Source organism: Cervus elaphus, chromosome 5 (assembly GCF_910594005.1).
Source record: "Cervus elaphus chromosome 5, mCerEla1.1, whole genome shotgun sequence".
NCBI lineage: Eukaryota > Metazoa > Chordata > Mammalia > Artiodactyla > Cervidae > Cervus > Cervus elaphus.
The window spans coordinates 106638328-106666278 of record NC_057819.1 but is presented as its reverse complement, the minus strand read 5'-3'; the positions used below and the strand labels follow the sequence as shown (position 1 = coordinate 106666278).

The window sequence follows — 27951 nt, the reverse complement described above, 5'->3', positions numbered from 1 at the left end:
GGGCGGAGGAGGCCATTCCCGACCGACCACCCAGCTGGGACAGGAGCGTGGCGTGGGCGGTACTCTGGCCCGCTGGGGTATGGTCCACGTGGGGTCCCGGGAAAGCCGTCAAACATAATACAACTGAGCAATCACCGGGCCAACAGCGCAGATGGGGAAACTGAGGCTGGGGGCTAGGGAGTCGCCCGGGTCAGAGCTTTCCTGGCTTTCGGGACAGGGCTGCCTCATAACCTGAGTGTGCTCATCGCTAGTTCCTGGCAGGAAGGGAAAAACCTCCTCCGCGTCGGGGAACGCGCGCTGCCACTCAAAAACCAGTCCCCAGCAGTCCACGCCGAAGCCCCGCTTTGCGGACTACAAGTCCCGGCAGGCCCCGCGCCGCAGCGCACGCGCGGCGGGGCGTGCTCGCGGGCGCCCACTGAGTGCCAGGCAGGGGCGGGGGCGGGCGGCGTGAGGGTCGTCCATTGGCCGAGCGGCGCGTCCGTCGGACGGCCCCGCCCCGTGCAGGCCCCGCCCCGCCGCGCCCGCGCCTGGCTCCCGCCCGCCCGCGCCTCAGGACCGGCGGGGCCGCGCGGCGCATCCTGCGGGCGGCGGCGGGCGGCCGGGCGCAAGATGATGAAGTTTCGGTTCCGCAGGCAGGGCGCAGACCCGCAGCGCGAGAAGCTCAAGCAGGAGCTCTTCGCCTTCCATAAGGTGCGGCGGCGGGCCGGGGGCAGCTGGCTGGGGGCGGGGGCCTGGCCGGAGCCACGTCGGGCCGGGGGAGGGGGCGCACGCCGGGCCGGGCCGCCAAGCTCAGCTCTGCTGGAGCCGCGCGCCTGCATCCCTGCCCTCCGCTCCTCTGCTCCTGTCTCCGCGCCTCGGAGTTCGCTGCCGTCTCCCCGAGGGGCCTCTCCGCCTCCGTGCGGCTCTCAACTCTCGCTCTGGCTCCACTCGCTGCCTGTTTATCTCTTTCTTGGGGACCTCGGCGCCCCTGCGCAGCCCTAGGGCCCGATTTGTTTTGCTTTCGTACCCAGGCCGGTGGGGAGGAGTGCTGAGTGGGGGAAGATGTTGGGGGGTGGGGCTGGGAAATCCCTTCCCGGTTCCTCTCCTCCCTTCCCCCTCTGCCTGGGACTCCCGCCTGAGCTGTGCCCGGCCTGCCCGGGGCTCCAGGGGGGATGCCTGGCCGTGTAACCAACTGCACTTCGAATCCTGGGGTCTCAGTTTCCCTTGCGATGAAATGGGGCTACTGTCTTCCCTGCTGCGGACTCTGTCGCGGGGGGCAGCAGACCCACCGCTTCTGGAGACTTGGCGGAGGTGGGGGCGGAGGGCTGCTCCTTCCTTTCTTTCCTGGGTAGGGCCAGAGGGGCCACGGGAAAGGGGCTGCCTTCAGCCCCGCCTCCCTGCGCTGGTGTGTGTTTGAGAGAGGCCCGGCCTGCCCCCTGCTAACTACCCCCAGGGGTGTCACTTCTGGCCTCAGTTTTACACCCAAGCCCTCTGATCACATGCCCACTTGCTGCTCTTGGGGCTTCGAGTCGTTATGCTCACATGCGGGTGAGAAAACTGAGGTTCAGCTCTGCCGAGCTGGCCAGAGACAGAGTGAGTGGGCGCTTGGTCTCTGTGTACCCTTGTCAGTGGGATTTGACTTCAGCCTTGAGAAGCCAGGGCCCCTTGGAGGGGCTGCTGTAGGTCCCGAGCGGCAGCCAGGAGACCCTGGTCCAGGGAGACACTCTTTGGGCGCTGCTCCTGCACTGGCCGAGGCCGGGACATTTCTCAGGGCAGGCAGGGTTTCCCAGGTGCCAATAGAGGGTGCCAGGATCCTCGGGCTTGGTGGCCAAGGGGCCCAGAGGGGAGGCTAGTGCCCAGGGGTTCCCAGGTGGCCCTTTCCTATGCTGAGTGACTGAGGGTGAGCCCCTCGAGGTGAGAGGACAGCGTTGTGGGGCAGGTGTCTTGCTAAGGTGTCACTTCCTCAGCCAGGGAGTCGAGGTGTGAAGCGGGGGCCCCAGAAAGGTGGAGGGGAGGTGCTCCCCCATCTGGCCTCTGGTGGCAGAAGCTGGGCTCCCTGCTAAGGCGGGCAAGGCCACATTCTGAGTGGGCAGCAGTGGTAGGAGGGGGGTGGACTTAGGCAGAGGGTCACTAGAGGGACTGGCAGGTGATCACTAGAAAATAGGTCCCAGGGACTTCCCTGGTGGTCCAGTGGTGAAGACTGTGCTTCCACTTCCTGGGGCTCGGGTTCGATCCCTGGTCCAGGAACTAAGATCCCACATGCTGTGTGGCAACACCAACAAGCAAAAACAAAAAGCCTCAGATTCCCAAGTGGCCGGGGGTGGAGGGTGGTCAGGGTGAGTGAGGACTTTGGGCTGTCTTGGGTCCAAATCCCATCCCTGCCCCTGGTTGCCTGTTGTGTGTCCACTCTGTGTCATCTTCACACACACTGCCTTGGGGGGCCAGTGTCCTAGCTGGGGAGACAGTGAGAAGACGAAACGGAGTAGGGTGTGCAGCTGGCAGTAGCTGGGCTGGTGATCAGTGCTGTGGAGGAAGGCAGGCAGGTGAGGGTGTAGAGGGGCAGCTGCTGAGCCAGCGGTTGTCTCCTGAGCTGGGGGAAGGCTTCACAGTGGGGAGGGCACATGCCAGGTAGAGGGACTGTGGTGGGTGTGCAGGTCCTGAGGCAGGAAGCTTCCATGGTGGACTGGAGGAGAGCGGAAGGCCAGCAGCCAGGGGTCCATGGAAGGGAGGTCAGAGAGGGCCAGGTGGTAAGGACTAGGCTTTGACTTGGAGTGAGCTGGGGGTCCCCGAGGGTCCTGAACAGAGGAGCAGGCCGCAGGACCTTGTCAGGTCCAGTGTGGGCACAGCGGTGCCAGTGTTTGCCATCCCCCCCAGTCCAGTGGTCCACTCTGTCTTCAGATGGGCTCCCCGGTGCCTGGATGGGAAGCTGAGGCTCGGACAGTGCTGTGACTTGCCCAAGGCCGAGCCAGCTGCTCAGGCGACTCAGTCCTTGTCTGGATGGGCTGGGGCTGGAGAAAGACACAGGCCTCAGGGGACTAGGTGTTCTTATAAAACCTGTGTGTTGATGACACAGTGGTCAGGAGGAACTGGCAGCCACATGTGGTATCCCACCTTGGTATTGGGGGCTGGGGGCCCAGGGGTGCAGGCTTCCAGGGAGGGCTCCCAACCAGGCCTCGGGGTTGACTAGGGGCTCCTTGTGTCAGTGAGCGGGTGGGGGAACTAGGGCTTTGCCAGGAGCAGGGGACTCGGTGGGAACTGTTCCACTGACACCCTCAGTGTGTAGCACCGCCTACTACCCTGACCAGGGATGGGTGGGAACCATGTCCCCCAGTTTCCAGGTCGGAACCTGAGTCTGGGAGGTGCATGACACCTTCAGGGACTGGGCAGGAAGCACCCTCTGTCTGGGCCCCCCTCTTCCTGTCTCTGGCTGGGAGTGGGGAGCAGCCCTAGTTAGGGGGAGTCCAGAGCCTCTGCCTAGCCAACCTTGGGTGTTGGTCTCTGACCGCCATGTGGAACCTGTGTGTGGGGGGTACCACGGACTGCACCCTGCTTCAGTCTGCCTGGGTGAGTGGGGTGCGGAGCCCACCCCATGGGGCAGCTGGGGTTTGCATCTGTGCCCATGCATCCTCCCTTGTGAGCCCCGTTCTGTTTGTTGTCATGGACCCAAGTGTCAAGTGGGACGGGCCTTGACTGGGAAGGCCTCTGGTGGGGCCAGGGCTCAGGCCCTTCCTCACCCGCTGGAGGTGTGATCATCCATCTCGCAGCTGAGGACGTTGAGGTCAGGGGGCTGGGCGTGCAGCAGGGACAGAGCTGGAGACTGCCTTGGGTGGGCCTCGGGTGGGAGTTGTGCCTTGTAGATACCCCCGCCTCCCTGCAGACTGTGGAGCATGGCTTCCCCAACCAGCCCAGTGCACTGGCCTTTGACCCTGAGCTTCGTATCATGGCGATCGGCACCCGGTCTGGGGCCGTCAAGATGTATCCTTTGGGGTCGTGGCTAATGTGCGGGGCGCCTGGGCCGGGCCCCTGGTGGCGGCTGTGCAGCTGCTGCCCTGAGGCAGAGCCTCAGAGACGAAGGGGTACACAGCTGCCTATCGCTGCAGCCAGTTACCTCGGCAACCCTCCCGTTGTCCCAGCAGCTGTGACTGGGGAGGTGGGCCAGGACTGGCAGCACACAGTCCCTAGCAAGGGTGGCGGGAGGACCAGGGTCACAGCAGACCTTGCCCTGGGAACCGGGTGCACACACGTGTGCCGGCCTAAAGACATGTGTGTCCAGCCGAGGGTTGGGGGCAGTGCCAGGCTCGGCGTGGCGAGCGTGGCGCGGCCCCCACCTGGATGCTGGCCCCGCACAATGGGCCTGTGAGCCACACAAAGGGCCATTTTCCTGAGAGCTCTGGCTGGGGGGGGGGTGGGGGGCGGGGGGGGTGGGGGGAGGCTGGCAGCTGGATGCCTCCTTCCTGCTGTGGAGCAGCCCACCCCCACTGCATGAGGTGAGCCCCCCAGGTGGGGCCCAGGTGCAGGGTCTGGCTGGCCACCACAGGGGCGGATGGGGTCTCCCCATCCGGGACTCAGGGCACTGGCCGGGCAATTTTGAGTTTGCCAGTGCCAGGGACCAGGGAGAGGGGCTGGGTCTAGGTGCCCCCTCCTCTTCCGTGGACCCTGAGGCATCGGTGAGACAGAGAGGGGACGGTGCCCTGGTCGTCTGCCTCAGGCTGCTGCCTGCCCAGGAGTCCCCTCCCTGCCTGCTGCTCCTGCCTCTGGCTGCCTGTGGGAGCCGTGGTCCCATGGCCCCTTCTCCCCGGCACAGTGTCTCTGCCGGTGGCAGAGTCTTTCTTGTGCACCAGCCCCTCATGCTGACAAAGGATGGGTGGCCAGACAGCCTCAGAGGAGGACGAGCCCCCCGCCCCCCAGACCACTCCTACCCATGCCCTGGGCTAGGAAACTGAGGCTGGCCACAGGGGCCATCCCACCCCCCAGTCTGGCCTGTCTCCCTGGCGACCTGGTTCCCGCCCAGCACTCCTGCCCCTCTTTTGTCCCCTCGTCTGTGTTCTCCCGGCTCCAGCTCCAGGCAACGGCTCCTGCCTTGTCTCCCAGCAACGTTGCTGACCCCAGCCTTGTCCTCCCCCCCTGGGGCCCCTCAGCCTGCTGTCCACAGTGAAGCCTGAGGTTGCTTGGACGCTGGCACTCACACCAGGCACTTGTAGCCAGGCATCCACCTCTCCAAGCCCCTGGGGCCTCTCCCCACTCAGTGGGGGCTGCCAGCCCCACAAGGACATGGGTTTTCTGGCCTTCGGCTGGCAGCGGCCTGTGGTTCTGGAGAGGCAGCCTGGACTCTGCTCTGCCGCGGGCTTCCTGAGCCTGGCCTGGCATCTCTGCCCATGATGCCGATGTGCCGGGCCAGCTCTTGCGCCCACAGACCCGTGAGCCTGACATAGAGCCATGAACTGGGCCTGGGCTGGGTGTGCCGGGACAGCTTGCGTTCTTGGGTGTCCTGTGTCTGCCTCAGGAGGCAGGCAAGCAAGTCACTGGCTGGTTTTACAGATGAGGAAGGGAAGGCCACACGGAGCACTGACTTGCAGGACCGAATGGGTCTGCATCCTAAGTACAGTGCTTCTTCCGAAGACGAGTCCCCAGACCTGTGAGGGCCCCTGGACAGGGCTGGGTGACACCCCTCCCCGTGTCACCAGGGGCCTGATGCAGTGGTCCTGAGGAGGAGGGGTTATGTGCCCCCCCCCCCCCCCCCACTGTGTCACCAGGGGCCTGTTGCAGTGATCCTGGGGAGGAGGGGCTAGGTGATCCCTGGTGTTGGTGTCTTGGCCCGTGCCTGCTTTCCACCCTTGACTCATCACCCTCAGTTACGGTGCCCCTGGCGTGGAGTTCACGGGCCTGCACCGAGATGCAGCCACTGTCACCCAGATGCATTTCCTGCCTGGTCAGGTGAGCCTCGGCCCCGCTGCCGGCCCCCAGAAACCCCCTGCCCCGCCCCTGACCCCAGTCAGCTCAGTCCTGGTCTTACTCACCCGCCAGGGTCGAGTCCTGACCCTGCTGGATGATGACAGCCTCCACCTGTGGGAGATCGTCCACCATGACGGCTGCGCCCACCTGGAGGAAGCGCTACGATTCCAGGCACCCAGTCGGCCTGGCTTTGACGGTGCCAGGTACCGAGGGGCTTGGCCGGCTGTGGCTGCCAGATGTAGTGGGGGGCCTGTGAAGGTGCAGTGGGGACGGAAGCTACCCCAGGGCTGGGACTCGGGGCGGGGTGGTGCACGTCGGGCTGGGCCTGGGTCCAGAGAGCTGCTCTGTGGACTTTGTGGGCGTCAGACGGGAGTCCCAGGTGAGCCCAGGGTCAGCAGGGAGGGTCTGTGCCATGGCACTGCCGGGGCCCGGGAGGCCCGGGGTGGGGAGGGTGTGTCCCAGAGCCTGGAGAGTGGCCCTGTGCCCCTGCAGCGAGGGGGGCATCTGGAGCAGGAACTGACCTCAGCACCAGTCCTCCAGACCCTTGAACAGAGGCGGGACGATAAGCCCTACTGTGCGGGGAGGAGAGGGCAGGTCAGAACAAGGAGGGTCTCCCTGGGCTGTGAGGTGCTGGCAGGACACCCCAGGGGCAACAGCATGGGCTTCAGCCCTCAGGGGGAGAGTAAGGGGCCTTGCGGTTCCTGGCCCGCAAGCCCTTGTTGGAATGGCTGCGGCAAGTCTGACCAAGTCACAAGACGTCCATCCAGCTCAGAAACAGGCTTGTCCCGCTTGGGCTTGGACGCAGCGTGGATCCAGGGTGTTCGAGATCCTGTCGGGGAGTGATTGGGGGCCCCCTTCAGGGTCAGGGAGATGTCTTAAGGCATGGGGCTTCCTGGCGGGGTTCAGAGGCAGAGTCCTGGAGCTTGTGGTCCCTGCCCAGTCGGAGCCTGGTTCCTGCCGCCATCCCCTCTGGGTGGGGGGAGGAGCTCCAGGGCCTGTCTCCAAGACCTGGGGACCTATTTTTATCCCTCTCCCCACCGGCATCTGGTGAATAATTGAGTGAGCTGGTTACGGTGTCTGCAGCCACCACCGTGGCCTTCCGGGGCGCCAGCCCCCTTCATGACCAGGGCCCAGCAAGACCAGAGGGGCTGTAGTGAGCTGACACTCTTGGGCCCCCGTGCCCTCCCCGGCAGGTGTGTGGGCTCCCCCCCTCACCTGCTTCCCCTCGGGCCCACAGCGGCCTGCCCAGCCTCTCCCACATCACAGTGGTCCTGCTGGTAGCTGCGGGTGACATGGCTGCCCTGGGCACGGAGGGCGGAAGCATCTTCTTCCTGGATGTTCCCACCCTGACACTGCTCGAGGGGCAGACCCTGGGCCCAGACGAGGTTCTGCGAAGGTGAGAGGCCACCTGGCTTCCCTGTGCCCCCTCCACCAGCCCCCCGCCCCCGCCCACGCCACCAGCCACCCCGCCCGCTTTCTCCCTCTGCTGTCCGCAGCGTGCCTGATGACTACCGGTGTGGGAAGGCGCTGGGCCCTGTGGAGTCACTCCAGGGACACCTGCGGGACCCCACCAAGATCCTCATCGGCTACAGCCGGGGCCTGCTGGTCATCTGGAACCAGGCCGCTCGCTGTGCTGAGCGCATCTTCCTGGGGAACCAGGTGTGTGGGTGCAGCTGGTGGCCACCCGGGGCCTCTGCTCACAGCCGCCAAGCTCACGCCTGTCCCCCGCCCCACAGCAGCTGGAGAGTGTGTGCTGGGAGCGCAGTGGCCACACGGTGGTCAGCTCGCACAGCGATGGCAGCTACGCCATCTGGGCCGCGGACACCGGCGACTCCCCAACAGCGCAGCCCACGGTGGCCACCACGCCCTATGGTGAGTGTGGGGGACCTGTGTAAGGTTGGCTGTGACCCCAAACTCTGACTGGCCTCGGTGGGGGAACTTCACGGGGGATGTGTGGAAGGTGGCAGGGCCAGGCCAAAGGTGAGACCACCCCCCTGCCCCACATTGGGTAGCATGCCTTCCCCTTGGGATGCAGGCAACAGCCGCCCTGTGGGGACGATGGAGGCAGGAGGGGGATGGGGCAGTGGCGAGAAATGCGATCCAGGGCCCTCAGGTCCCTGCCTGAGAGCCTGCAAGTGAGGCCAACAAACACTGTCCCCCCGCAGGACCCTTCCCCTGCAAAGCCATCAACAAGGTCCTGTGGCGAAGCTGTGCGTCTGGGTAGGTGGGGCCTGCCCGGGGGCAGGGTTGTGGGGGGAGGCTCTCCTGGAGCCCCAACAGCTGCTCACGCGGCTTCCTCACCCTGAGCAGCAAGCACTTCGTCATCTTCAGCGGTGGCATGCCCCGCGCCAGCTATGGTGACCGCCACTGCGTGAGCGTGCTCCAGGCCGAAACCCTGGTGACGCTGGACTTCACCTCCCGTGTCATCGACTTCTTCACGGTGCATAGCACGCGGCCCGAGGATGGTGTGTTTCCGCCGTGCCCCCATCGCCCCCTGACCTGGCCCCCGTGCGTCTCTGGCTGCACTCACCCACCCCGTCCCACAGAGTTCGACGAGCCGCAGGCCCTTGCAGTGCTGCTCGAAGAGGAGCTGGTGGTGCTGGACCTGCAGACGCCCGGCTGGCCAGCTGTACCTGCCCCGTACCTGGCCCCCCTGCACTCGTCTGCCATCACCTGCTCAGCCCACGTCGCCAATGTCCCTGCCAAGCTGTGGGCCCGCATCCTGAGCGCCGGCGAGCAGCAGAGCCCCCAGCCAGCCTCCGGGGCATCGGTGTGTGCCAGGGGCGGAGGAGGTGGTCCCCCGGGGGTGCACTACAGGCTGCGCCCAAGGAGGGGACGTGGCAGGTGTGGGTGGGACACCTGCAAGGCCTTTGCGTCCTGCACATGGCGCCTGGCGTGGCTTCTGCTTACACCCCTCTCCATCCCCCAGAGCTGGCCCATCACTGGGGGCCGGAACCTGGCTCAGGAGCCATCCCAGCGAGGCCTGCTGCTGACCGGGTAGGTGACACCTCTTCAGCCCAGTTGTGACGGGCGTGTGAGCATGTGTGTGTGTGGGCGAGCAGGGTCTGGTGCCACCTGCGCAGGTGCGAGAAGGGCTGTCCTGGGCCTGGCGGGTGCTGACCTGCCCACTGACTCAGGCCTGGCCCCTGGTGGGACCAGGTCACCTTCTTCCACCGGGTGCACCAGGTAAAGCCTCCCTAGACTCTGCTTTAAGGCCCAGCCCTCCTTCTTGATGAAACTGAGCTCCACCCACTCAGCCTGCCCCGGGACCGGAAAATCTGGGCCAGCCCACGCCGAGCTGCCCAGGGCAGGTGCCGGAGAGCCCGGCCTGGGCCTGGCGGGCGCCGACGTGCCCGGTGACTCAGGCCCCACCTTCTTGCCCAGCCCCTGCCGTCTGCCTGTGCCGGGACCCTCAGGCCTCTGGAGGTGTCCCAACCAGCCTGCAGATTCTCAGCTTCTCCCGCCCTGGCTCTGGGCTGCCACCGCCGCCCAGGGGCCCTGACCTGGGCTCTGTAGCTGTGTCCTGGGCTGCACCCCAGATTCATCTGCTCCCCCTCTCTGCTTCCTCCTGGCCTCCCCAGGTTTCCTGCTCCTGCCCCAGCACGCCCCTCTGTTCTGGGGGCATCTCTGATCACGTGTTCTGGAGGCCCCCAGGGGTAGAATCCCTGTGGTCCTCTGTTCCCTGTCACTGTTCCACACCTCTTCTCATTTCCGGTGATATCCCTGCACCTTCTCACCCTCCCCAGTGAAGGGCCCGGGTCCAGTGCCCTGGCATACAGTAAGGTGCTCAGTACTTGCTTGCCCTATATAGTTGATGCTTTCTGTTTGCTGTATGCAGTAGGAGTCCAGTCAGTGTTTGGCCTAGGTGCTGGGTGCCCAGTGAGTGGTTGCTGGCTGAAAGGATGTGGAGGGGTTTGGTGGGGGCCTGGGGCCTGATGTTGCCTCTCCGCAGCCACGAGGACGGCACGGTGCGCTTCTGGGATGCCTCTGGTGTGGCCCTGCGACCGCTCTACAAGCTGAGCACCGCCGGCCTCTTCCAGACGGACTGTGAGCATGCCGACAGCCTGGCCCAGGCTGCCGAGGATGACTGGCCGCCCTTCCGCAAGGTGCGAGCCCCCCACCCCTTCCCGGCCCAGGGAGCCTGGTCTGGGATCTGCCCTGTGACCAGTTCCTCTCCCACCCCCTCAGGTGGGCTGCTTTGACCCCTACAGTGATGACCCGCGGCTCGGCGTGCAGAAGGTGGCGCTCTGCAAGTACACGGCCCAGATGGTGGTGGCCGGCACCGCTGGTCAGGTGGGGCCGAGGTGTCACCAGGGCTGCGGGGCTCAAGGGCTTCTGGCGGGTCCAGTAGGGTGCTAGAGGGGTCGGCCCAGCAGAAACCCACAGATGGGAATGGGGGAGGCCAGCTGGGGCCTTGGGGACCCTCACAGGGTTGGGGCCCTGGGCGGGAGCACCCATGTTATGTGGACCCTGGGAGGGCAGGGCCTGCGTGTCTTGGTTGCCACGGTGTTGCTCACTGAGGGCCCTGGTATACAGTGGGCACCAGTCAGTGCTTATTCAGAGGATGCTCTCCAGATGCTCCTAGAAGCACCTTGGCAGAGGTGTCACTGGCTCGGGTGGGGGCGCCCTGTCCTCCAAGCTGACTGCCCACCCACCCCCCCAGGTGCTGGTGCTGGAGTTGAGTGATGCACCGGCGGAGCAGGCGGTGGGCGTGGCCAGCCTGGACCTGCTGCAGGACCGCGAGGGCTTCACGTGGAAAGGCCACGAGCGGCTGAGCCCGCGCCTGGGACCCCTGCCCTGGCCAGCCGGCTTCCAGCCCCGCACGCTCATCCAGTGCCTGCCACCAGCCGCTGTTACGGCCGTCACGCTCCACGCTGAGTGGGGCCTCGTAGCCTTCGGGACCAGTCACGGCTTTGGCCTCTTTGACTACCTGCGAAGGAGCCCCGTGCTGGCCAGGTGGGTGTGAGCGAGCCCCTCCCGAGGTTCATGGGGTGCAGGTGGGGGCACTGCCGGCCTCGCAGGACCCCGCTGGGGGAGGTCTGCCCCTTGGCCGCTGGACCCGTGCTTCCCTGATGGCTGGCCTGCGTCCCCAGGTGCACCCTGCACCCTAGCGACTCCCTGGCCATGGAGGGACCACTGTCCCGCGTGAAGTCGCTCAAGAAGTCGCTGCGCCAGTCCTTCCGGCGCATCCGCAAGAGCCGTGCGTCGGGCAAGAAGCGCACGGTCGCCGGCAGCAAGGTGGGGCGGCAGGCAAGGCGGGCAGGGTGATGGGGGCGGGGGGCAGGATGGTGGCCCGACCTTGCGTCCCTCCAGTTGCAGGAGGCCAACGCGCAGCTGGCGGAGCAGGCTGGTCCCCAGGATGTGGAGGTGACGCCCGTACAGCGCCGCATCGAGCCCCGCTCGGCTGACGACTCCCTCTCGGGTGTTGTGCGCTGTCTCTACTTTGCAGACACCTTCCTTAGAGATGGTGAGACTGGGCAGGGTGGGCAGCCAGGGGCGGTGTGTCCTTGGTCTTCTGGGAAATGGGTGATAGGGTGGACCCGTGCCTTCTGGAAGGCTGGAAAGCACTGTGTGCCTACGGAGTGCCAGCCTGTGCTGGCACCAGGGCGCCCTGGCCCCCAGCAGCTTCTGGAACAACCCGATGGTGAGGCTCGGTGAGTGGGTGGGGCAGGCCTTAGACCTGGGCAGAGAAGGGAGCCCAGGATCTTGGGGAAGTACAGACCACAGTGCCAAGGCCTAGACGGACGTGAGTCGCCCGGGCAGTGTGACTGGAGCAGAGGACAGGCCTGGGAGGAGCCGGTTTTGACCCCAAGTGGGCAGAGCCCTGGCAGGTACTGCCCAGGGCAGTGGCGTGTTGGGGTTTATGGATGGAACCGCTGATCAATTTAACTTGGTAATGGGGCATTTCAGCCCTTCACTGACTCCCCAGCTGTTCTCCATACATCGTGTATCTTTTAAACACGATTTAAACACAATTTGAAACAAAGGTCACTGGGCAGCTCAGGTGTCTGGTGGACGTCACTTCTGGCACAGGGCCTGTGTCAAAACCCGGAATATGGTTACTGATGGCTGGGGTTCCCTGTCACCCTTGGCCCACAGGTGACCCCATTCATCTCAGAAATGTCTTCTCAGAGTTGGGGTGGGGTCAGCGTCCAGCTCATGTGCACGTGGTATCTCTGCGTCTTTCCTTCTTTATCTGGGAGGGGAGCCCCCTACTTCTGATGTCATTTGTTGAGGGTCCCTTTGTCTGGGGGATCTTCCCACTGTCTGCATCTGGCAGCCCGGGGGGGCTGGGCATGACCTGGTTCCACTGTCTCCATTAGAAGCGTGGCTTCTTGTTGCTCACTTGTTTGTTGCTCGGTTATCCCCTCCCCCCCCCAACTAAAATTGTTACTGAGGTCACCAGGCCATTGAGGGCGCACAGTATGACCACCCAATCCATCCACACCCCAGTGTTTTTTAGCTCACTGTCGACTCAAGGGCCTTCCCCTTCCTAAGGGAGTCGGACTGTGTGGTGTGCATCCCGGATGAGCCCGGGACTTGGTGCCTGGGTGCCCTGCGGGTGGGGCCTGAGTCCAAGTCTTTGTTGGGACTAGTGATGGGCCGAGTCACTGGGATGCTGGGAGAGGTCTGAGAGGTCAGGGTCCAGTTTGATGTGCCTGTGGAGGGACCCTAGAGGTCACTCCTGTGCCTGCAGGGGTCTCCAGGGGATGTAGGAGGAGACACCCAGTCCAGGGTCCCAGGGCACCAGAGGGGAGGGATGGCACACACCCTCCTCACCATCCTGTCTCCCCGCAGCGGCCCACCACGGCCCCACCATGTGGGCAGGCACCAACTCAGGCTCCGTGTTCGCCTATGCACTGGAGGTGCCAGCGGCAGCAGCGGGCGGTGAGAAGCGGCCAGAGCGGGCGGTGGAGGCCGTGCTGGGCAAGGAGGTGCAGCTGATGCACCGTGCCCCCGTGGTGGCCATTGCGGTGCTGGATGGGCGCGGCCGTCCCCTGCCGGAGCCCTACGAGGCCTCACGGGACCTGGCGCAGGCGCCCGACATGCAGGGCGGCCACGCCGTGCTCATCGCATCTGAGGAGCAGTTCAAGGTGAGCAGTCTCTGAGACCCCTTGGAGCTCTTGCCTCCTGGATGCCATTGGACCCTTGGCCTGCATCCATCCCTGCTCACTGGGACCTCCTGAGTGCCTCCAGCCATCGCAGAGGCACCTTGGGGAACCCTGGTGCCCCTCAGGACCCTTGAGCGCTCCCTTGGGTGGTCTGCAGGAGCTTGTGGTGTGGGGTACTGGCTTCCAACTTGACCACCCAGTGTAACTGGCTTTGCCACAGGTGGAGGGGCCTCGGAGGTTTCTGGGCTGTGGAGCTGTGGTCAGGGTGGGTGGTGCTGGGTGGAGGAGGTGGTGGGGCCGGGCTAGACTGGGGGCACTGGGGTGTGGACTGGCCCAGGCTCCGCTTAGCACCCACTCCCAACCCACCTCTAGGTGTTCACGCTACCCAAAGTGAGCGCCAAGACCAAGTTCAAGCTGACAGCCCACGAGGGCTGCCGCGTGCGCAAGGTGGCCCTGGCTACCTTTGCCAGTGTTGCCTGCGAGGACTACGCGGAGACCTGCCTGGCCTGCCTCACTAACCTGGGTGACGTGCACGTGTTCTCGGTGCCGGGCCTGCGGCCCCAGGTGCACTATGCCTGCATCCGCAAGGAGGACATCAGCGGCATCGCCTCCTGCGTGTTCACGCGGCACGGCCAGGGTGAGGCGGGCCGGCGGCTGCAGTCAGGGCTTCTGGGAGGTAGGGACGTGGCCCCTTACTGTGCTTCCTGCCCCCTCCTAGGGTTTTACCTGATTTCCCCCTCGGAGTTTGAGCGCTTCTCCTTGAGCGCCAGAAACGTCACCGAGCCGCTCTGTTGTCTGGACGTCCGTTGGCCCCGAGATGCCACACGTGTCAGGTGCATAAAGGGGTAGTCCCTGGCCAGGGGTTGCAGCACTGGGACCAAGGCTGGGCTCATTCCATTCCCCAACTCAGCAAGGAGCAGGGTGGCCCTCTCTGGTCATCCCTCTGGACCCAGGGCTCCGGAATGGCAGGGCGGGGGTCTGGCCCTCGAGCCATGAGATGCCTGCCCACGGTCTGCAGCACAGCCCATCTCTGCAGCCACAGGTCCCGAGAGTCGCCCAAGCTGAACCAGGCTAACGGGACCCCGGGCATCATCCTGGCCCCACAGAGTTGTGATGGAAGCCCCGATCCCATCTGCAAGGGGGCTGGTAAGGAGGCCGCATTAGCTGGGCAGCTCGTCTTGTGGTGGTGGGGGTGCTCCGCAGGAGGCAGCTGCCCAGAGGGTCTGGGGAGGGGTTGGTCAGTGCCATGGTCCACCGTGGGTTGGTGTGGGACCAGGTCAAGTGTGGACGGGGCCTCGGAGCCCTAGAAGGACCCTGTTCACTTCCTCCCTGCAGACACCCCAGAGCCAGCTGAGGCTATGCTCTCACCTATGTCCATTGACTCGGCCACCAGTGCTGACACCACACTGGACACAACAGGGGACATGACGGTGGAGGATGTAAAGGATTTCCTGGGGTGAGGAGCCAGCTGGGTCCACAGGAGGGTCTGGTCACTCCCAACTTCCCTCCCTGACCCTTCAGCCAACCTCATACCCGAGCTGGGCACGAAGGACCAAGGAGGGCCTGACCCCAGATCTGCTGACCGCTGCCCCTCCCTGTAGCTCCTCAGAGGAATCTGAGAAGAACCTGCGGAACCTGTCAGAAGAGGAGGCTCGAGCCTGCGCCATCCTGATCAAATGAGGCTGCAGGTGTGTGGCCTGGTGCCCTTGAGTCAGTACCTCCCCCAACCTCTCCCAACAAAGATGCTGTGGCTCCTTCTGTTGCTGGGGTCACTGCTGCCCCCTCCCTAGCTTCGCGGTTCAGGCTGTCACTGCAGGACTCTAGCCCCCCATCCTGGAGACTGAGTGGTGGCACACGTGGCCAGGCCGCCTGCCCCGTTGGACCTCCCTGGCCTTCTGCTGATCTTGTTTCTCTCTGCTAGGGAGGCCAGAACTGCCAGGTCACCCCCACCCTGCTCGGAGCTGGAGCCAGGGGCCCAGTCCACCATGTAGACCTGCACCTGCTAACTTCAGGCTCCTGTGGGGCCTGCCGGCCTGGCCCTGAGCCTCAGGGACTCCACCGGGCCCAGCCTGCAGGCAGAGGTCACCCGGGAGGTCAGGCGCCACAGGGGAGGCCGCAGGGCCCACGGCTACCACCTCCCAGGCCATGTGCCATCCTCCCCCTCTCCTTTTGCAAAGAGTATTTTTCTAACGCCTGTGCCAGGCACCACAGTCATTTCTAAAACTATTTTGGTACTTGCTTCTGGGCCAGCACCCCCTTAACCCCCCTGCTGGGTGCGAGTGTGTGTGTAAGAGCTCCACTCGGCAACCAGGACTGAGGCCTGGCTGTGTGTGCGTGTGTATGTGTGTGTGGGGGGGGTCAGGATGGGTTTCCTGTAGATTGTACTCTAGGGGACTTTTTTTCTGTCATTTTTGTTAAAATTAGTGTTTTAAAATTAAAAATACTGATTTTTAATATTGAAAATAAAAGCATTTAATATCTCTTAAAGGGCAGCCACACCTGCTTTATCCCTGGCAGAAGAGGGGGAGTCACACGTGAGCTCAGAGTGAAGGGAGACTGCTTTGCCAGACCCCTGGAGACACTGGTCAGGATCACCCCACTGGTGGTGCAGGAGCACTTATCTTTCCATAGGGGTGGAGTGCAGTGGCGGTGGCCTTAGGCCAGGGCCTGGCGGAAGGTGCTCCAGGCATGGAAGCAGCGGGTGAAGGCGTGCTGCTCGTTGCCCTTGCGCACGAGGCGCAGGCGGCGGGGCCGCTCGTGCTCCTTGGAGCGCATGTGCTGGATGTACACCTGGGGGCGGGCAGGGGGTTGGTGAGGGCGGCCCCAGCCTCGGCCCCTCCCCCAGGCCCAGCCCCGGCCCCTCCCTGCTCACCTGGCAGGCCTTCAGGCTCAGCTTGATCTCCACCTGGCTGGTCTGGGACCCCACCCACATGTAGACCTGTGGGGACAGCAGGGGACATGGTCTCCCAGCCTCAGAATGCCTCTTGAGGGACAGTTGGGATCCCAGCGTGGGCAGGGTTGGGGGTCTCACCTCTTGGCCGTTGTCTAAGAGCATGATGTCGTCATCTGCCAGGTCATCTTGGCAGAAGTCAGAGCACTTCTCAGTCACCGCGAAGTAACCCTTCTCGTTGGAGCATCTGGGGAAGGTCAAGGGTCAGGGAGAGGCTGAGGGTCATGGCAGCAGGGCCAGGATGAAGGAGGGCCAGGGAGCTGTGGCGGGGCGACCTCACCGGAAGAGCCGCGTGTGCTTCATGTACTCAGCGTCGTCATCATAGGGCTTTTGTGCACCGATGCCCACCCAGAAGAAGTTCTCTGGCTCCTCACCCTCGTTGATGACCTGGGGGTAGAAGGCTGGTCAGCTCAGGGCCCACTGCTTGCCCCGACCTGGTCACCACCCCCTGCCTGGTCCCCCGAGCCCCTGTCACCTGACCACCCGCCCCAACCCTGGTCACCTGCTTGCTGTAGGAGGCCTCAAACATGCTGTTCAGGATGTCCTCTGCCAGCTTGGCCTCTTCGGGGTCCGACGCCCGGCCCACCCACGCGTACACAATTCCCTGGTTGTCCTCACTCTCAAAGGGAACCTGGGTGTGTCAGGAGGTCAGGTCAGGCCCACCCTGCTCCCCACCCTGCCCCTCGGTCCCAGCCACACGAGACCCCACCTTGAGGATGAAGCAGAACTCCGAGTTGAGAAGGCTGGAGTCGGTGTTGATTTGGATGCACCTGGGAGAGGGGAAGGGAAAGTGAGGGAGGAGTCAGCAGGGAGCAGCCAGGCCCACCCCCTGCGCACGTGCGCCCCGCCCCACAGCCAGGCACCGGGTGCAGAGGGCGCTGCCGTTGGTGCGGATCTGGTACAGGCTGGGCTGCAGGGCGCCCTGGGCAGCCTTCCTCTTGCCCCGGTGGATAATGAACTTCCTCTTGAAATGGGACAGGAACTTGGGATTCTCCTGCTGCTGCGTCATGCGCACCACCTGCAGGTGTGGAAGCGTCAGGGGCAGCTCCATGGACCCCCCACCCTGCTCCCAATGGGGCAAGCCTCCCCAGGAACACCCCCCCAACCCTGCTACGGCTCTGGGGCAGGGCCCCCACACCTCCAGCTTGCCAGGGAAGAGGCTCTCAAACTTCTTCTGCAGGCTGAAGGTGAAGGTCAGCCAGCCCATGTTGGAGGCCTCGCGGCCCTGCCAGAAGTACACGATGCATTGGAAGTCCTCCTCAGGCTGCTTCTCCTCCGCCTCGGCTGCTGCCTCCTCACCCTCCTTGTCCTCGGCCCCTGCCTTCTCCTCCTTCTTCTCCTCCTCCTCGTACTCCACGGGGACCCAGTACCTGCAAGGTCATAAGGCAGTGGGCAGGGCTGAACCGAGGCCCCAGCACCGGGGGAGGGCCGGGTAAGGGGGGTGCAGGGCACCTGCAGAGGAAGACGTAGCAATCCTGCGTGTAGAAGTGGCCGAACTCCTCCTCTGGCAGCCGAGCGAACTTCTTGCCCTCGAGCACGAAGCCCTCCATGCCGTCCAGGTCCTCATTCCACTCCTCCATCAGCTGCTCGGCCTGCGTACGACCCCGCCCGTCACGGTGGGACTGCACAGCCGGCCCTCCCGCCCTGCGGCCCGGGGCTCGCGCCCACCTCGGCCAGAGCCATGGGCGGCTGCCGCGGCAGGAAGAGGGCTGTGAGGTCTGCCTTCATCTGGTCCTTCTTCTCGGCGTCACGCTTCACCTTCCCCGCGAGCCCTGGGCCCTGCAGCACGGCCTCTGCGTTGCGCGTGTAGTCTACACTCAACACGTCATCCCAGTTCTTGAACTTGGCCTTGAACACCTGAGAAATCACAGCCGGAGGAGGCGGGGTCTGCGAAGCAGGTTGGGGCCTGGGAGCTGGAACGGGGCGGGACCGGGAGGGGCGGGCTGGAGGGGTGTGGCCTAGGAGTGGGAGGGGCGGGTAGGAACAGGGCTGGGCTGGCAGCAGTCCTGGAAGCTGTGCAGGGCTGTATGTAGTCTGTAACCCGTTCATGGGGCGTCAGGGCAAGAACACTGTTGCAGGACCTCGGGGAGGAAGCCTCCAAGGGCGGCTGCATTCATCCGCACCTGCGCCTCGGTGCCCTCGAGGCTCCGGCTGACCATGGCGTGGCGTGGTCGGTGGAGCATCCCGCACAGTTCCTGGCCCAGCTTGAGGGCTGCGGCACGCACCAGGCGTGGGGACTTGCGGCCAAGCCAGATGAACACGTCGGACCAACAGTCCAGGATGTACACGCAGCGAGTGTCCAGCAGGCTCTGCAGCTGCGGGGCCCCAGAGGCTGGAGGTCAAGGCCAGGGTCAGCCAGCAGGGAGGGATCTTGGCCCAGGGGCCCTCCTCCCTGTGTCTCACCAGTCGCATCCGAGGCATCAGTTCCACTTTGGGCCGCTTCTTATGTTCCACGGAGAGCTTGTAGTTGATCTGTGGCAGCTCCAGGTAGCCCAGGCCCAGGCCCACCTGGAGCAAGAGGTGGGTTTAACTAGGGTGGGTCTGGGGAACACAAGACCAACCCACAGCAGCCCCTAGTCAGGCTGGCCACTGCGTTCAAGTCCACAGCCTACTCCTCTCCAGACTAGTCTCCCTGTACCCCAACCTCCTTTCCAGGAAATCCTACCGGCAGAAAGGTTGTTAAACCTGCCTTCCCTCTCTGGGTCCTTACGGATTTTCTAACTGGTCCTTTTCCCACCCACAACACCCCCATCTTCCTGTCACCCACAGAGTCAAGACCAGGTCCTCAGGCCAGGCACCCATGTGCTTCTCGGCCTTCCTCTCCAGCCCCATCTTCCTGGAACCACAGAGCCTGATGCTAGTTTCCAGGGCCCCACTCAGACCCTGGCATTTCCTGCCCAGGAGGTGGCACCCTCTCCCACCAAAGTCCAGAATGAGACTACAGCCACCACAGTGGTGCCAAGGCCCGCCCATATCCTGACCGACCACTGGTGAAGCTCACCTTATACAGTTTGGGCTGGGGTGGCCAAAAGTCATCAGGCACATGCTTCTTGATCTCAGAGGGCTCCCCACCCAGTGCCTCCCAGAACTCTGGGGGCTCCTGGCCCTGTACCAGCAGCAAGATCTCTGCCTTCCCTTTTCGCTCATTCTTGTTAATTTTCTCCGCAAAGAGCCTGAGAGCAGATGCAAAGCCTTAGTGAGGCCCATACCTCCTCAGGTGACCATATTCCTTTGCACGAAGCACCCAGGATGTCTGGGCAGGGTGCAGTCCTCTTACCTGGCCTTGGTAGTGCTGCTCAGCGTGGCCTGGGCCCCTCGCCACACGTAGATGTTCAGCCCTCTGTCCAGCAGGAAAACAAACCTGAACAGAAGGGGTGGGAGGGGCTGCAATGGGCCACATGCAATAACTCCCCCAGTGCCTCTGACCTCACCCCAAATCCCTCCTTGCTGGTCTCCTGCCAAGCAATGTGGGACAAGGGCTGGGCGGCCTCTTGTCTTGAGCCCAGCTCTGTCCCCCAACACTGGTGGGGAGAAGGTACGGGGTCAAGCACACCACCTCACATCATGGGGCTCACCTTGGGTCCAGGGAGGCCCCCTTGAGAGGCACCGGCTCCAGCTTGATGTTCTTCTTCCCATACACACGGTACATCCTAGGGGCCAGAGCAAGGGCAGATTTACCCCAATGCCCTCCCCCTTCCTTCCCGACTAAGTCCAGGTCGGTGCTGCTCACACACAAGCCTCACCTGGTCACGTAGTGCGTGTCCTCCACAGTGTAGAAGCCACTGGCTGTTCCACCCTCAATGTAGGAGATGTCGTTGTCAAATACCTGTGAGAGGGTGTATGACCTTTCACTGAGCTGCCCCCCTACCCCCACCAAATGCCACCTGTCAGGAGAAGCAGAGTTGTGTACAGATGGATCAGATGCTATGAATCCATGCCAATGTTAAAAAATATAAGATCTATGCCTGCAGACAAAAACACACTTGGGGTGTAAGTATACACACAACCATGAACCCATCTGCTCCCATGCAAGACACAGCATCGTAAGATACAAGTATATCAGGGGACAGGACAAAGCAGGTTTACAGAACAAGGCAAACTTAGGTAAATGTACCCAAAATCTTGTGTAGGTGTCTGCATGTAACCAGCTGGTGGCAGACCAGCATCTCTCACTGACCCAGGTCGCTGGATGACTCTGGCCCTGCCCTTGGCCCCACCTCCTTGGTATCCAGTCCCTTTGCAACTCTTACTTCAACTTCCTGTCTCTCCTGGCTACACCCCCACCAAGCGGACTTCCAAACTAGCCTGGCCCCCTCATCTTCACCTGACCCAGCTCCCAACCGGTGGTCTCATGTCGCTCCTCTGACCTCACCCCATCTGTCCCTGCACTGGACACATCCCTGTCAGCCCCGCCCCGGCCCCGCACCTGCAGGAACTCCTCGCTCTCGTCGCCCATCTCCTCGCGCACCGTGCGGCACTCGGCACCCAGGTAGTTGCGCAGGTTGACGGCATGGATGGCAGAGCAAGCCTTCTTGTCGAGTGTGGCCTCCCCGCCGATCCAGTAGTAGATCTCCCAGTTCAGGGAACCGCTGTCATCCAGAAAGGTCTGGAGGCCGGGGCAGCGTCTGGGTCAGCCACTGGCCAGTGGCACCGCCACGCCCTGCAGAGCTCTCCCCTCCCACCCCATGCAGAGCGATCCAGGAAACGGCCCCACGGCCCCTGGTAGCATCCAGACTCGCACCTTGAGCACAATGTAGCAGTCTGCCTCATAGAACTTGCCATGGAGGTCCTCCTCCACCAGCACAGGCACGAAGTTCTCGATCTGCCAGATGGTCAGGCCAGGCAGCTGGCCCACGTCCTCAGTGAAGAACTCCGAGTAGTCAAGGCGCGGCTTCTCCAGGCCCTGGTCCCAGCGCCGCACCTTGCCCCCAGGCGCTCCAGCCTCTGTGCTTTCCTGGTGAGGGCAGGCACAACGTTGGCTTGACTCTGCCCATGCCCAGCTCTGGTGGAGCGGAGCCCTTCTGCCCTGTCCCTTGTCCCCTCTCCCACTGGGCCTAGGTCGCTGCCAAGAAGAGCTGAGCCCTGGTCCAGCCGGATTACCTCCTGCTTTCTGTTTTTCTCCTGGGCCACGTCTGACATGCCCTTCAGCACCTGCTTGGCCTGGTCATCCTGGGCCGAGTCCTTGCGCCTCCGAAGCCGCATCTTGCGAGCCAGGGGGTCCTTGGGCCCACTCCCTGCTGAGGGGAGGGGCACACGGCTGACCCGGCTGGCTTCGACCCCTTCATCCCCGGGGTATCCAGCCAACCAGGGGCCAAACCCACACCCCCTATCCAGAGAGAACATCCCACCCAATTTACAGATGAGTAAGTTGAGGCCCAGAGAGGCATCCCATGCTCACCAGCGGCCGCCGCGGCCACTGTGGCAGGGGAGGCACCCGCCAGCCGCAGCTGGTTCTGCAGTGAGAAGTCGATGTTGTACCACTCAGCGGCACGGTCCACAGGCTTGGGGGGCATGACCAGGCTGGGGTTCTCCCGCACGTCCAGGACCTGCCTCGTGGGTAAGCAGAGCCAGCACTGAGCCCTGGTTCTCCCTCAGTGCCCCCAAACCCCATCTCTACCTCTGCACCACCAGGGCCAAAGGGCCCAGGTCCCAACCCTGCCGCCCTCGTGGACCTGGCTTCCCCACCTGCAAAGAGTGGCCTCACAGGCTGGCTGTGAGGCTTAAGTGACAATGCTGAGTGTGATGTGGATACCAGATGTGGGTCACCCCTCCCCACCCTGGCACTGGCCACCCCTCCAGGAGCCCCTGCTGCCCTCTCCCCAGGACCCCATTGCTCGGTCTTTCCTGGGGGTCTGTCACCACCCCCAGCACCAGCTGCCCACCTGACCTCAATCTCTGTCAGGAAGTGGATGGCCTCCGGGAGGGTCACCAGGCGGTTCTTGTTCAGGACCAGCTTCCTCAGCTTTGTGCACCTGTGAGGACATAGTCAGGCCTCAGGAGTGGGCAGACGGGGGGCCTTCCAGTCGTGGCTTGGGGAGGCAGGTAGGACCAGAGGGCCTGAGCAGCCCGGCCAGTTAAGAAACCACCTGGCTCCAAAGCACCCAGAAGGGTGGGGGTAGGGCGAGTTTCCTTGTGGCTGAGTGACTGGAGGCCCTTTCTGTGGCTCCTACAGGGCAGCATCCTCCACTATGGCCTTCCGAGAACCAGAGACCCCTGGACATGAGCAAAAGGGCATAAAAAAACACACTCTGCCCTCAAATTAGCTCAGAAGCTGCTGGGGGTCCTCTGTTCTCAGTGCCGGGGACCATGCTAGTGGATGCTGTGACCTTGGGGAGCAAAGGCAGCACAGCGTCCCAAAGGAGGCAGCAGCGCAGTCCCTCTGGCCTTGCCCCTTGTCCCTGAAGGGCGCTCGGGGAACCCATTGGCATGAGCCCGGGGTCTTTATCCACAAACTCAACTCAACCCCTCGTGTTCTGTACAATGCACAGAGACCATGGGGGCGGGGGAGGCCCCGCCTCAGCCCAGTACCTGCAGAGGCTCTCGGGGATCAGCTCCAGCTTGTTGTTGGCGGCCATGAACTCCTCCAGGTTGGACAGCTTGCCGATGCCTGAGGGTAGCCCGTCAAAGTCCAGCATGTTGGAGTTCAGGTACAGCCTCTTCAGCTTGGTCAGTTTGCAGATGGCTGACTGCAGGGGACACAGCAGATGCGGGGTCAGAGGTGGGCGCCAACGTGGCCTGTGGCCGCCCCACCCTCCCCAGACCCGCACACACGGGCAGCGAGGTCAGCTGGTTCCGAGACAGGTTCAAGGTCTCCAGGTGCACCCACTGGTCAATGCACAGGGATAGCTCCGTGATCTGGTTGCTGCTGAGGTTGAGGCGCCGTAAGCCGGGCAGGGCGTACAGGCACTCGGGCACCCGCGACAGGTCGTTGCAGGACAGGTCCACATCTGGGCACAGGAGAGCATGTCTGCCAGGGCCCCTAGAGAGCTCCAAGGCAGCACGCTATGTGTAGCCTAGCTACCCCTCCAGGCTCTGTGGCCTCAGACACGTGATGGAACAGGGTCATGTCAGAACCACACCCCTCCTCCTGAGGGCACCCCTCCCCCAGAGGCTTTTAGGGAAGCAGTGTCCAGCTGCCTCCTCCATGAGGAAGGAAGGGGCTGAGGGCTCCTGGGAACCGCCCACCTGCGAGGTGGCTCAGGCCCTCCAGGCTGGTGGGAAGGTTGCTCTGGGTGCGCTGTGTGTTCCGCAGGTGCAAGGTCTGCAAGGCAGTCAGTGCCGGGAGCTGCCTGTGGGGGGACGCGGGGAGACACTGCCTCAGGCCAGGGGCAGGGCCTGAGGGTGGGTGTGGGCAGGGCAGGCGGGATGCCTGGTGTCGCCCAGCGAGGCAGGTGGGTGTTGACCCAACTAGGCCAGGCCTGGTGGGGAGGGTAGGCACCCACCGGAGCTGGGCATGCAGCAACGGGTTCCCGTTGAGCACGAGCGTCTGCAGGTGCACGAGCCGGCGCATCTGTGGGGGTAGGCTCTCCAGGCGGTTCTCGCTGAGGTCCAGGTACAGCAGGTCAGTGAGGTTGATGAAGAGCTGGTTGGGGATGGTGTCGATGCTGTGGGCAGAGGGCCGGCAGTCAGGGCTGTGCTCCGCTTCTGGGGTCAGCCACCTCCCCGGCCCAGCCCGGCACGCGGCACCTGTTGTGGCTGAGGTTCAGCACCAGCATGTTCTTGGCGTTCTCCAGCTCCCGCGGGCACTCCGTCAGCTGGTTGTAGCTCAAGTCCTGGGGAGGGGGTGAGGCCGGGTCAGGGGTGGCAGGGCTGGCCCCACCCCGCCAGGCCTGCACCATGCTCAAGGGTTGGAATGGGTGCTGAGAGGGCAGCAGAGGAGGAGGTTTCCACGCCAAAGGGAGCCAGTGGGACCCTGGGAGGAAGGGGCCTAAGTCAGGGAACTGAGCACCCTTGGGCAAGGCATTGTCCATTGGACGTCTCCAGTTACTTCATTTGTACAACAGGAAAACCACGGCCCCAGGGACCAGCGCAGTGGGGGGAGGGTCACTGAATAGTAGGGTTCACTACCAGGTGGTGGGTGACCACTGACCAGGACTGAGAGATCATCCAGCTTGAAGATATCATCAGGGACTCCTGAGTTCTTCAGACTGTTGGCTCGAGCCACAATGGCCTGGGGATAAACCACGAGAGTCCATGAGTCCTGGCTTCCACTCCAAGGAGAAGCAGAGGTCAGGGAAGGATACCTTCTCCATAAGCCCACGGGAGGCCAGTCCTGAGTGCTCTCCCACTCTGGCCTTTGCTTGTGGTCCCTCTACTTAGCAAGCCCTTCCTACTCTACCAGTGAACTCCTATTCACACTTCAAAGCCCAACTCAAATGTGCCCCACAGCCCAGCACACAGAAACACAGGGGAATTTTTCTGATGGAATAACCCCTCTTCCTCCCAGTTCCATAGGGCAAGATAGGGATGGAGCTCTGAGTCAGAGTTTCTGGCACAGATGGAAGAAGGTTGGACCAAAAGCATCAGCGTATAGACTCACAGCAAGCCTGTTTTCTGTGCCCTTAGGGCTGAAACCTGCTCAGGCTCTCATGGTGCAGGACATCAGTGTAGGATGGCCACGGGGGAGGGAACGGACCAGGGGATGGCACCATGACCACAGGAGACAGAAGGAGAAACAGGAGCCACCACTGCGGCTCCCTCTGCCCAACGTCTGCGTGGTGACACCCTGCCACTTCATGGTGGTCACTGACGGGCCATCTCGGAAAGTGCAGAACTCAGGTTTAACCCGAGTCCAGAGGTGTGCCCTTCGCATCTCAGGGCTCCAACCTTAAATGGGAATGACCATTGGAATGGCCTGAAGATCTGGGATGGGAGGTTCCATGGAGAACAGCAGGGGGACTGACCCACCCAGAGGACCTCCCCTGCCCTGCCCCAGCTTTATCACTGGGGATAAACCACAGGCAAGTGACCTGCCTCCGTGCTCAGTATCCTCATCTGTGAACTTGGTGGAGGTTGGGATCACATGAGAGACCCCTGAGAAATAGCTAGAGTGCTGCTTGGCCAGGATCAGCTATCATAGCAGTTCAAAATGGATCAGACTTAGGTTTTTTCACCTTTTCTCCTATGCGTTACTCAACTCAGGTCATTACTGCATGCTCTCTCCCCCCAAGCCCCCTGACACCGGGGTGTACAGAGGGGCTGGCCTGGCCCCCAGGCCCCACCCTGAGTTCTGCAGTCTTGGGCGGCACTCACCCGCAGCGATGGCAGGCTGGACAGCTCCCCGTGCAGCGTGGTTAGGTTGTTGTGGCTCACCGACAGGTGTTCCTGGGCCGGCACAAGGTGCAGAGGCTCAGCAGGGTGGGCTGGGCGTCCTCAGAGCCCCCACTGGCACCACAGCCTTCCCCTGTCTAGGGACCCTCCCACAGAGCCCCCAAACACCACCACAGCCTTGCCCCACCCAGGCACCCTCAGCAACCCAGGTCCAGTCCACTCTTGCACCTTTCCTCCTTCACAGACCTAGCCTCTTCTTGTATACCTCCCAGGATAGGGTGCTCATCCCCTCCCCACCAGTTCTGCTTGTGACAGGCAATGTCCTGCACAGGCTCTGCCCACCTGGCCAGCCCCATCCACCAGGACCCTCCCCTGCCTGCCCAAAGCCTCTTACCAGCTTCTGCAGGGACGCCAACTCCTCTGGCAGGTAGCAAAGGCCGGTGCGGTTTAGCTTCAGCCATCGCAGGCTAGTCATGGCCTTGACATTCTCAGGGAAGTAGCCACCCTGGGGGTATGTCACAGTGAGGCTGGTCTGGGTCATGGTACCCTTGCTCTGCCACCCTGTGGCCCCCACTGCCCGTGGGAGCCTTTGGGGGGCAATAGTCACCTCTAGTTGGTGTGACCCCAGACACATCACTTAGCCACTCTGTCTCAGTTTTCTCACCCATAGAATGGGGCTGATGAAAGCCCCCTGATGACAAAAGCGTCCTGAGAACCCACTGGTGATCAGGATGGCTGCTGACCTAAGACCTGCCTCTCCTGCTGGATTCTCGGCCCAGAAAGGCTTATTCTAGGTGCCACCCCACAGTCAGCTGTGCGGTTGGACCAACTCAATGTCTTTGCCTTGCATCCAAGCCCTGCCTGTGCAATCTGTCGAACTGCATGCACCCTGTGCCTCTGCCAAGGTCCCACCTGTGCCCTGCCAGCCACCCCCTGCATGAGGCCCCAGCTCCCCACCCTCTCCCACACAGGCATAACTTATTCATTAGTTCACTCACCCATTTGTCCCCCAGACTCCAATGCCCACCTCAGGACCCCTGCCCTGTGGCCAGAAGCCTGGGGAGGCTGGTGCCCCTTCTCCCTACGGCCACATTCCCTGCTGGTGACTCACTCTCCTAGACTGGAGAGGACACTTGGGGACTCCAGGTGAGGACGGTGGGGACAGAGGCAGAGGAGTGTGCATGGCGTCAAGTGTAAGTACATACAAGAAGAAAGGGCCTGTCTCCTCTGCCCGGACCCCAGCCACTGCCTGGACCACTGGACCCTGCAGACCCAGGCTGGGGTCGGCCCACTCATTCTACCTGCAGCCCTGAGGATCCTCCTGGAACCAGGCCATCTCTCAGGGCCTTCTCTCTGGTCACCAGCCCTGCAGCCTCATTCTCAGTTCTCAAGAACCACTGCCCCGCCCCGAGGCTGGGCTGGTGTACCCAGCGGCCCTGGTCCAGCAGTTTGGCAGCTGCTCAGACAACTGGCACCCAGGGCCTCGCACACCTGCCCAACACGCCCTCCACAACTAATCCCTGCCTCCAGGGGTTTCAATGTAAGCCCCTCCACCGGAAGAAAAAACAAGGCTCCGAGAGGGAAGTGACTTGCCTAAGACCACACAGGATGCGGGTGGCGGGTGCCGGTAGCGCAGAGCCGGCGGCGCAACCATGAGTCAGGGCCCGGCTTGGGCTGTGACCTCACAGGGGCGGGGAGGGCTGGGGAGGCGCGAGCTCGAGCTCCGACCAGGACCCCCGGCCGGCCTGCCCGGGCCAGGCGCCAGGACCGGGCCCGGTGGGCAGACCCCGCGCGCCCCGGCGCAGCTCCGGGACCCTGCGCGCGCCCGCCCGCCCCGCCCGGCCTGGGCTGTCTACGCGGGCGCCGGGCGGAGGCCTGGGACGTCGGCCCGGGGCGGGGTCTGGGCAAGGCCGTCTACGGTCCCGGACGCGCAGGAAGCGGAGGGGCGGGCTGGGGGTCCCGGCCGCCGCCCCAAGGCTCACCTTGAAGTCGTTGCCGCTGAGATCCACGCCGCGAACGAACGGCAGCACCCCGGTGCCCTCCATGGCGGCGCTGGGCTGAGGGGAGCGGACCGCGGGCGGGGCCTGGCGCTCGGGGCGGGGACCGTGGAGCCGGCGGGGCGGGGAGCGCGCCGGCCCCGCCCCTCAGCCCGGGCCGCTCCGGACGCGCCCCGGGCCAGCCCGGGGCCGCAGTGGCCCGAAGGGCCTTCTCGGCCCGCGGCTGTCCCTGCGCTGGTCAACGCCGGGGACCCGGGTGGTTCGGGCGGCAGTGGTAGTAGGACGCCCGGGTTCTCGTCCGGAGCCACGAGCCTTTCTCCGAGAGACGCTCCGGGGCCAGTACCCACACTCCTAGCCTTCCGGGCTCGGAGGAGAGCCCGGGTGCGCGGTTACGTGCCCGCTTGCCCCTCGAGGGAGGCGTCCCTGGGCCGGCACATGACGGTCCCAGTAGGTGACAGGACCAGTATCCCCTTCACGGGAGAGGCGGCCGCAGACTACAGTGACCAGGAGCTCCACCTGATGCTTCCTTAGCTGGGAAGGAGCTCGCGTTCCCACCGGCGGAGTCCGCGAGCACAGCCCTGCGCCTTTAAGGCGGTGCTCGCCGAGGAGCCCCGCCCCGAAGGGCGCTCGGCCGCCATTGGCCGAGGCCGCCACAGAACAGCACGTGGGCACGGGCCTTGAGCACTCTGAT

General features: G+C 63.7%; 2 protein-coding genes across 6 annotated transcripts; one reads left to right on the top strand and one right to left on the bottom strand.

Annotated features, from left to right (window-relative positions):
- Positions 1–525: 525 nt before the first annotated feature.
- Positions 526–15530, top strand: LLGL1 (LLGL scribble cell polarity complex component 1). 4 transcript variants are annotated; one of them, XM_043904036.1, is made up of 23 exons: positions 526–690; positions 3857–3954; positions 5832–5913; positions 6004–6134; positions 7169–7327; positions 7428–7590; positions 7671–7803; positions 8097–8151; positions 8242–8396; positions 8478–8701; positions 8861–8928; positions 9884–10037; positions 10120–10224; positions 10595–10887; positions 11025–11169; positions 11245–11398; positions 12730–13025; positions 13416–13680; positions 13762–13876; positions 14080–14189; positions 14379–14499; positions 14645–14731; positions 14965–15530. In XM_043904036.1, the coding sequence occupies exons 1-22, from the start codon at positions 610–612 to the stop codon at positions 14721–14723; spliced, it is 3186 nt and encodes a 1061-aa protein (XP_043759971.1). In that variant the 5' UTR covers positions 526–609; the 3' UTR covers positions 14724–14731; positions 14965–15530. The 4 variants fall into 4 exon arrangements, with proteins under 4 accessions (XP_043759971.1, XP_043759972.1, XP_043759969.1 ...); XM_043904037.1 differs by having other exon boundaries at positions 7668–7803; positions 14086–14189; XM_043904035.1 differs by having other exon boundaries at positions 527–690; positions 7668–7803.
- On the bottom strand, positions 15491–27452 carry FLII (FLII actin remodeling protein). Of its 2 annotated transcripts, none has more exons than XM_043904031.1 (30): positions 27246–27452; positions 25658–25768; positions 25246–25317; positions 24083–24163; positions 23680–23765; positions 23436–23597; positions 23179–23282; positions 22765–22940; positions 22522–22679; positions 21881–21965; positions 21392–21539; positions 21094–21230; positions 20735–20947; positions 20420–20599; positions 19737–19819; positions 19569–19643; positions 19271–19354; positions 18995–19166; positions 18397–18501; positions 18117–18308; positions 17662–17850; positions 17446–17585; positions 17132–17363; positions 16857–17011; positions 16703–16763; positions 16496–16624; positions 16274–16380; positions 16075–16180; positions 15916–15981; positions 15491–15833 (listed from the first exon to the last, which is right to left on the bottom strand). In XM_043904031.1, the coding sequence occupies exons 1-30, from the start codon at positions 27306–27308 to the stop codon at positions 15699–15701; spliced, it is 3807 nt and encodes a 1268-aa protein (XP_043759966.1). In that variant the 5' UTR covers positions 27309–27452; the 3' UTR covers positions 15491–15698. The 2 variants fall into 2 exon arrangements, with proteins under 2 accessions (XP_043759966.1, XP_043759968.1); XM_043904033.1 differs by lacking the exon at positions 27246–27452 and adding an exon at positions 26857–26881.
- Between the last annotated feature and the right edge of the window lie 499 nt (positions 27453–27951).

Excerpts from the sequence above, each read along its gene's own strand:
- LLGL1 (XM_043904034.1), top strand. The coding sequence starts at position 610 with ATGATGAAGTTTCGGTTCCGCAGGCAGGGCGCAGACCCGCAGCGCGAG. Across the intron at positions 7,328-7,427 it reads CCAGACGAGGTTCTGCGAAG|CGTGCCTGATGACTACCGGT; the intron begins GTGAGAGGCCAC and ends TGCTGTCCGCAG. Across the intron at positions 14,500-14,644 it reads GATGTAAAGGATTTCCTGGG|CTCCTCAGAGGAATCTGAGA; the intron begins GTGAGGAGCCAG and ends CCCTCCCTGTAG.
- FLII (XM_043904031.1), bottom strand. The coding sequence starts at position 27,308 with ATGGAGGGCACCGGGGTGCTGCCGTTCGTTCGCGGCGTGGATCTCAGC. Across the intron at positions 23,598-23,679 it reads CTGAACCTCAGCCACAACAG|CATCGACACCATCCCCAACC; the intron begins GTGCCGCGTGCC and ends CTCTGCCCACAG. Across the intron at positions 17,851-18,116 it reads TCGAGGGCACCGAGGCGCAG|GTGTTCAAGGCCAAGTTCAA; the intron begins GTGCGGATGAAT and ends GTGATTTCTCAG.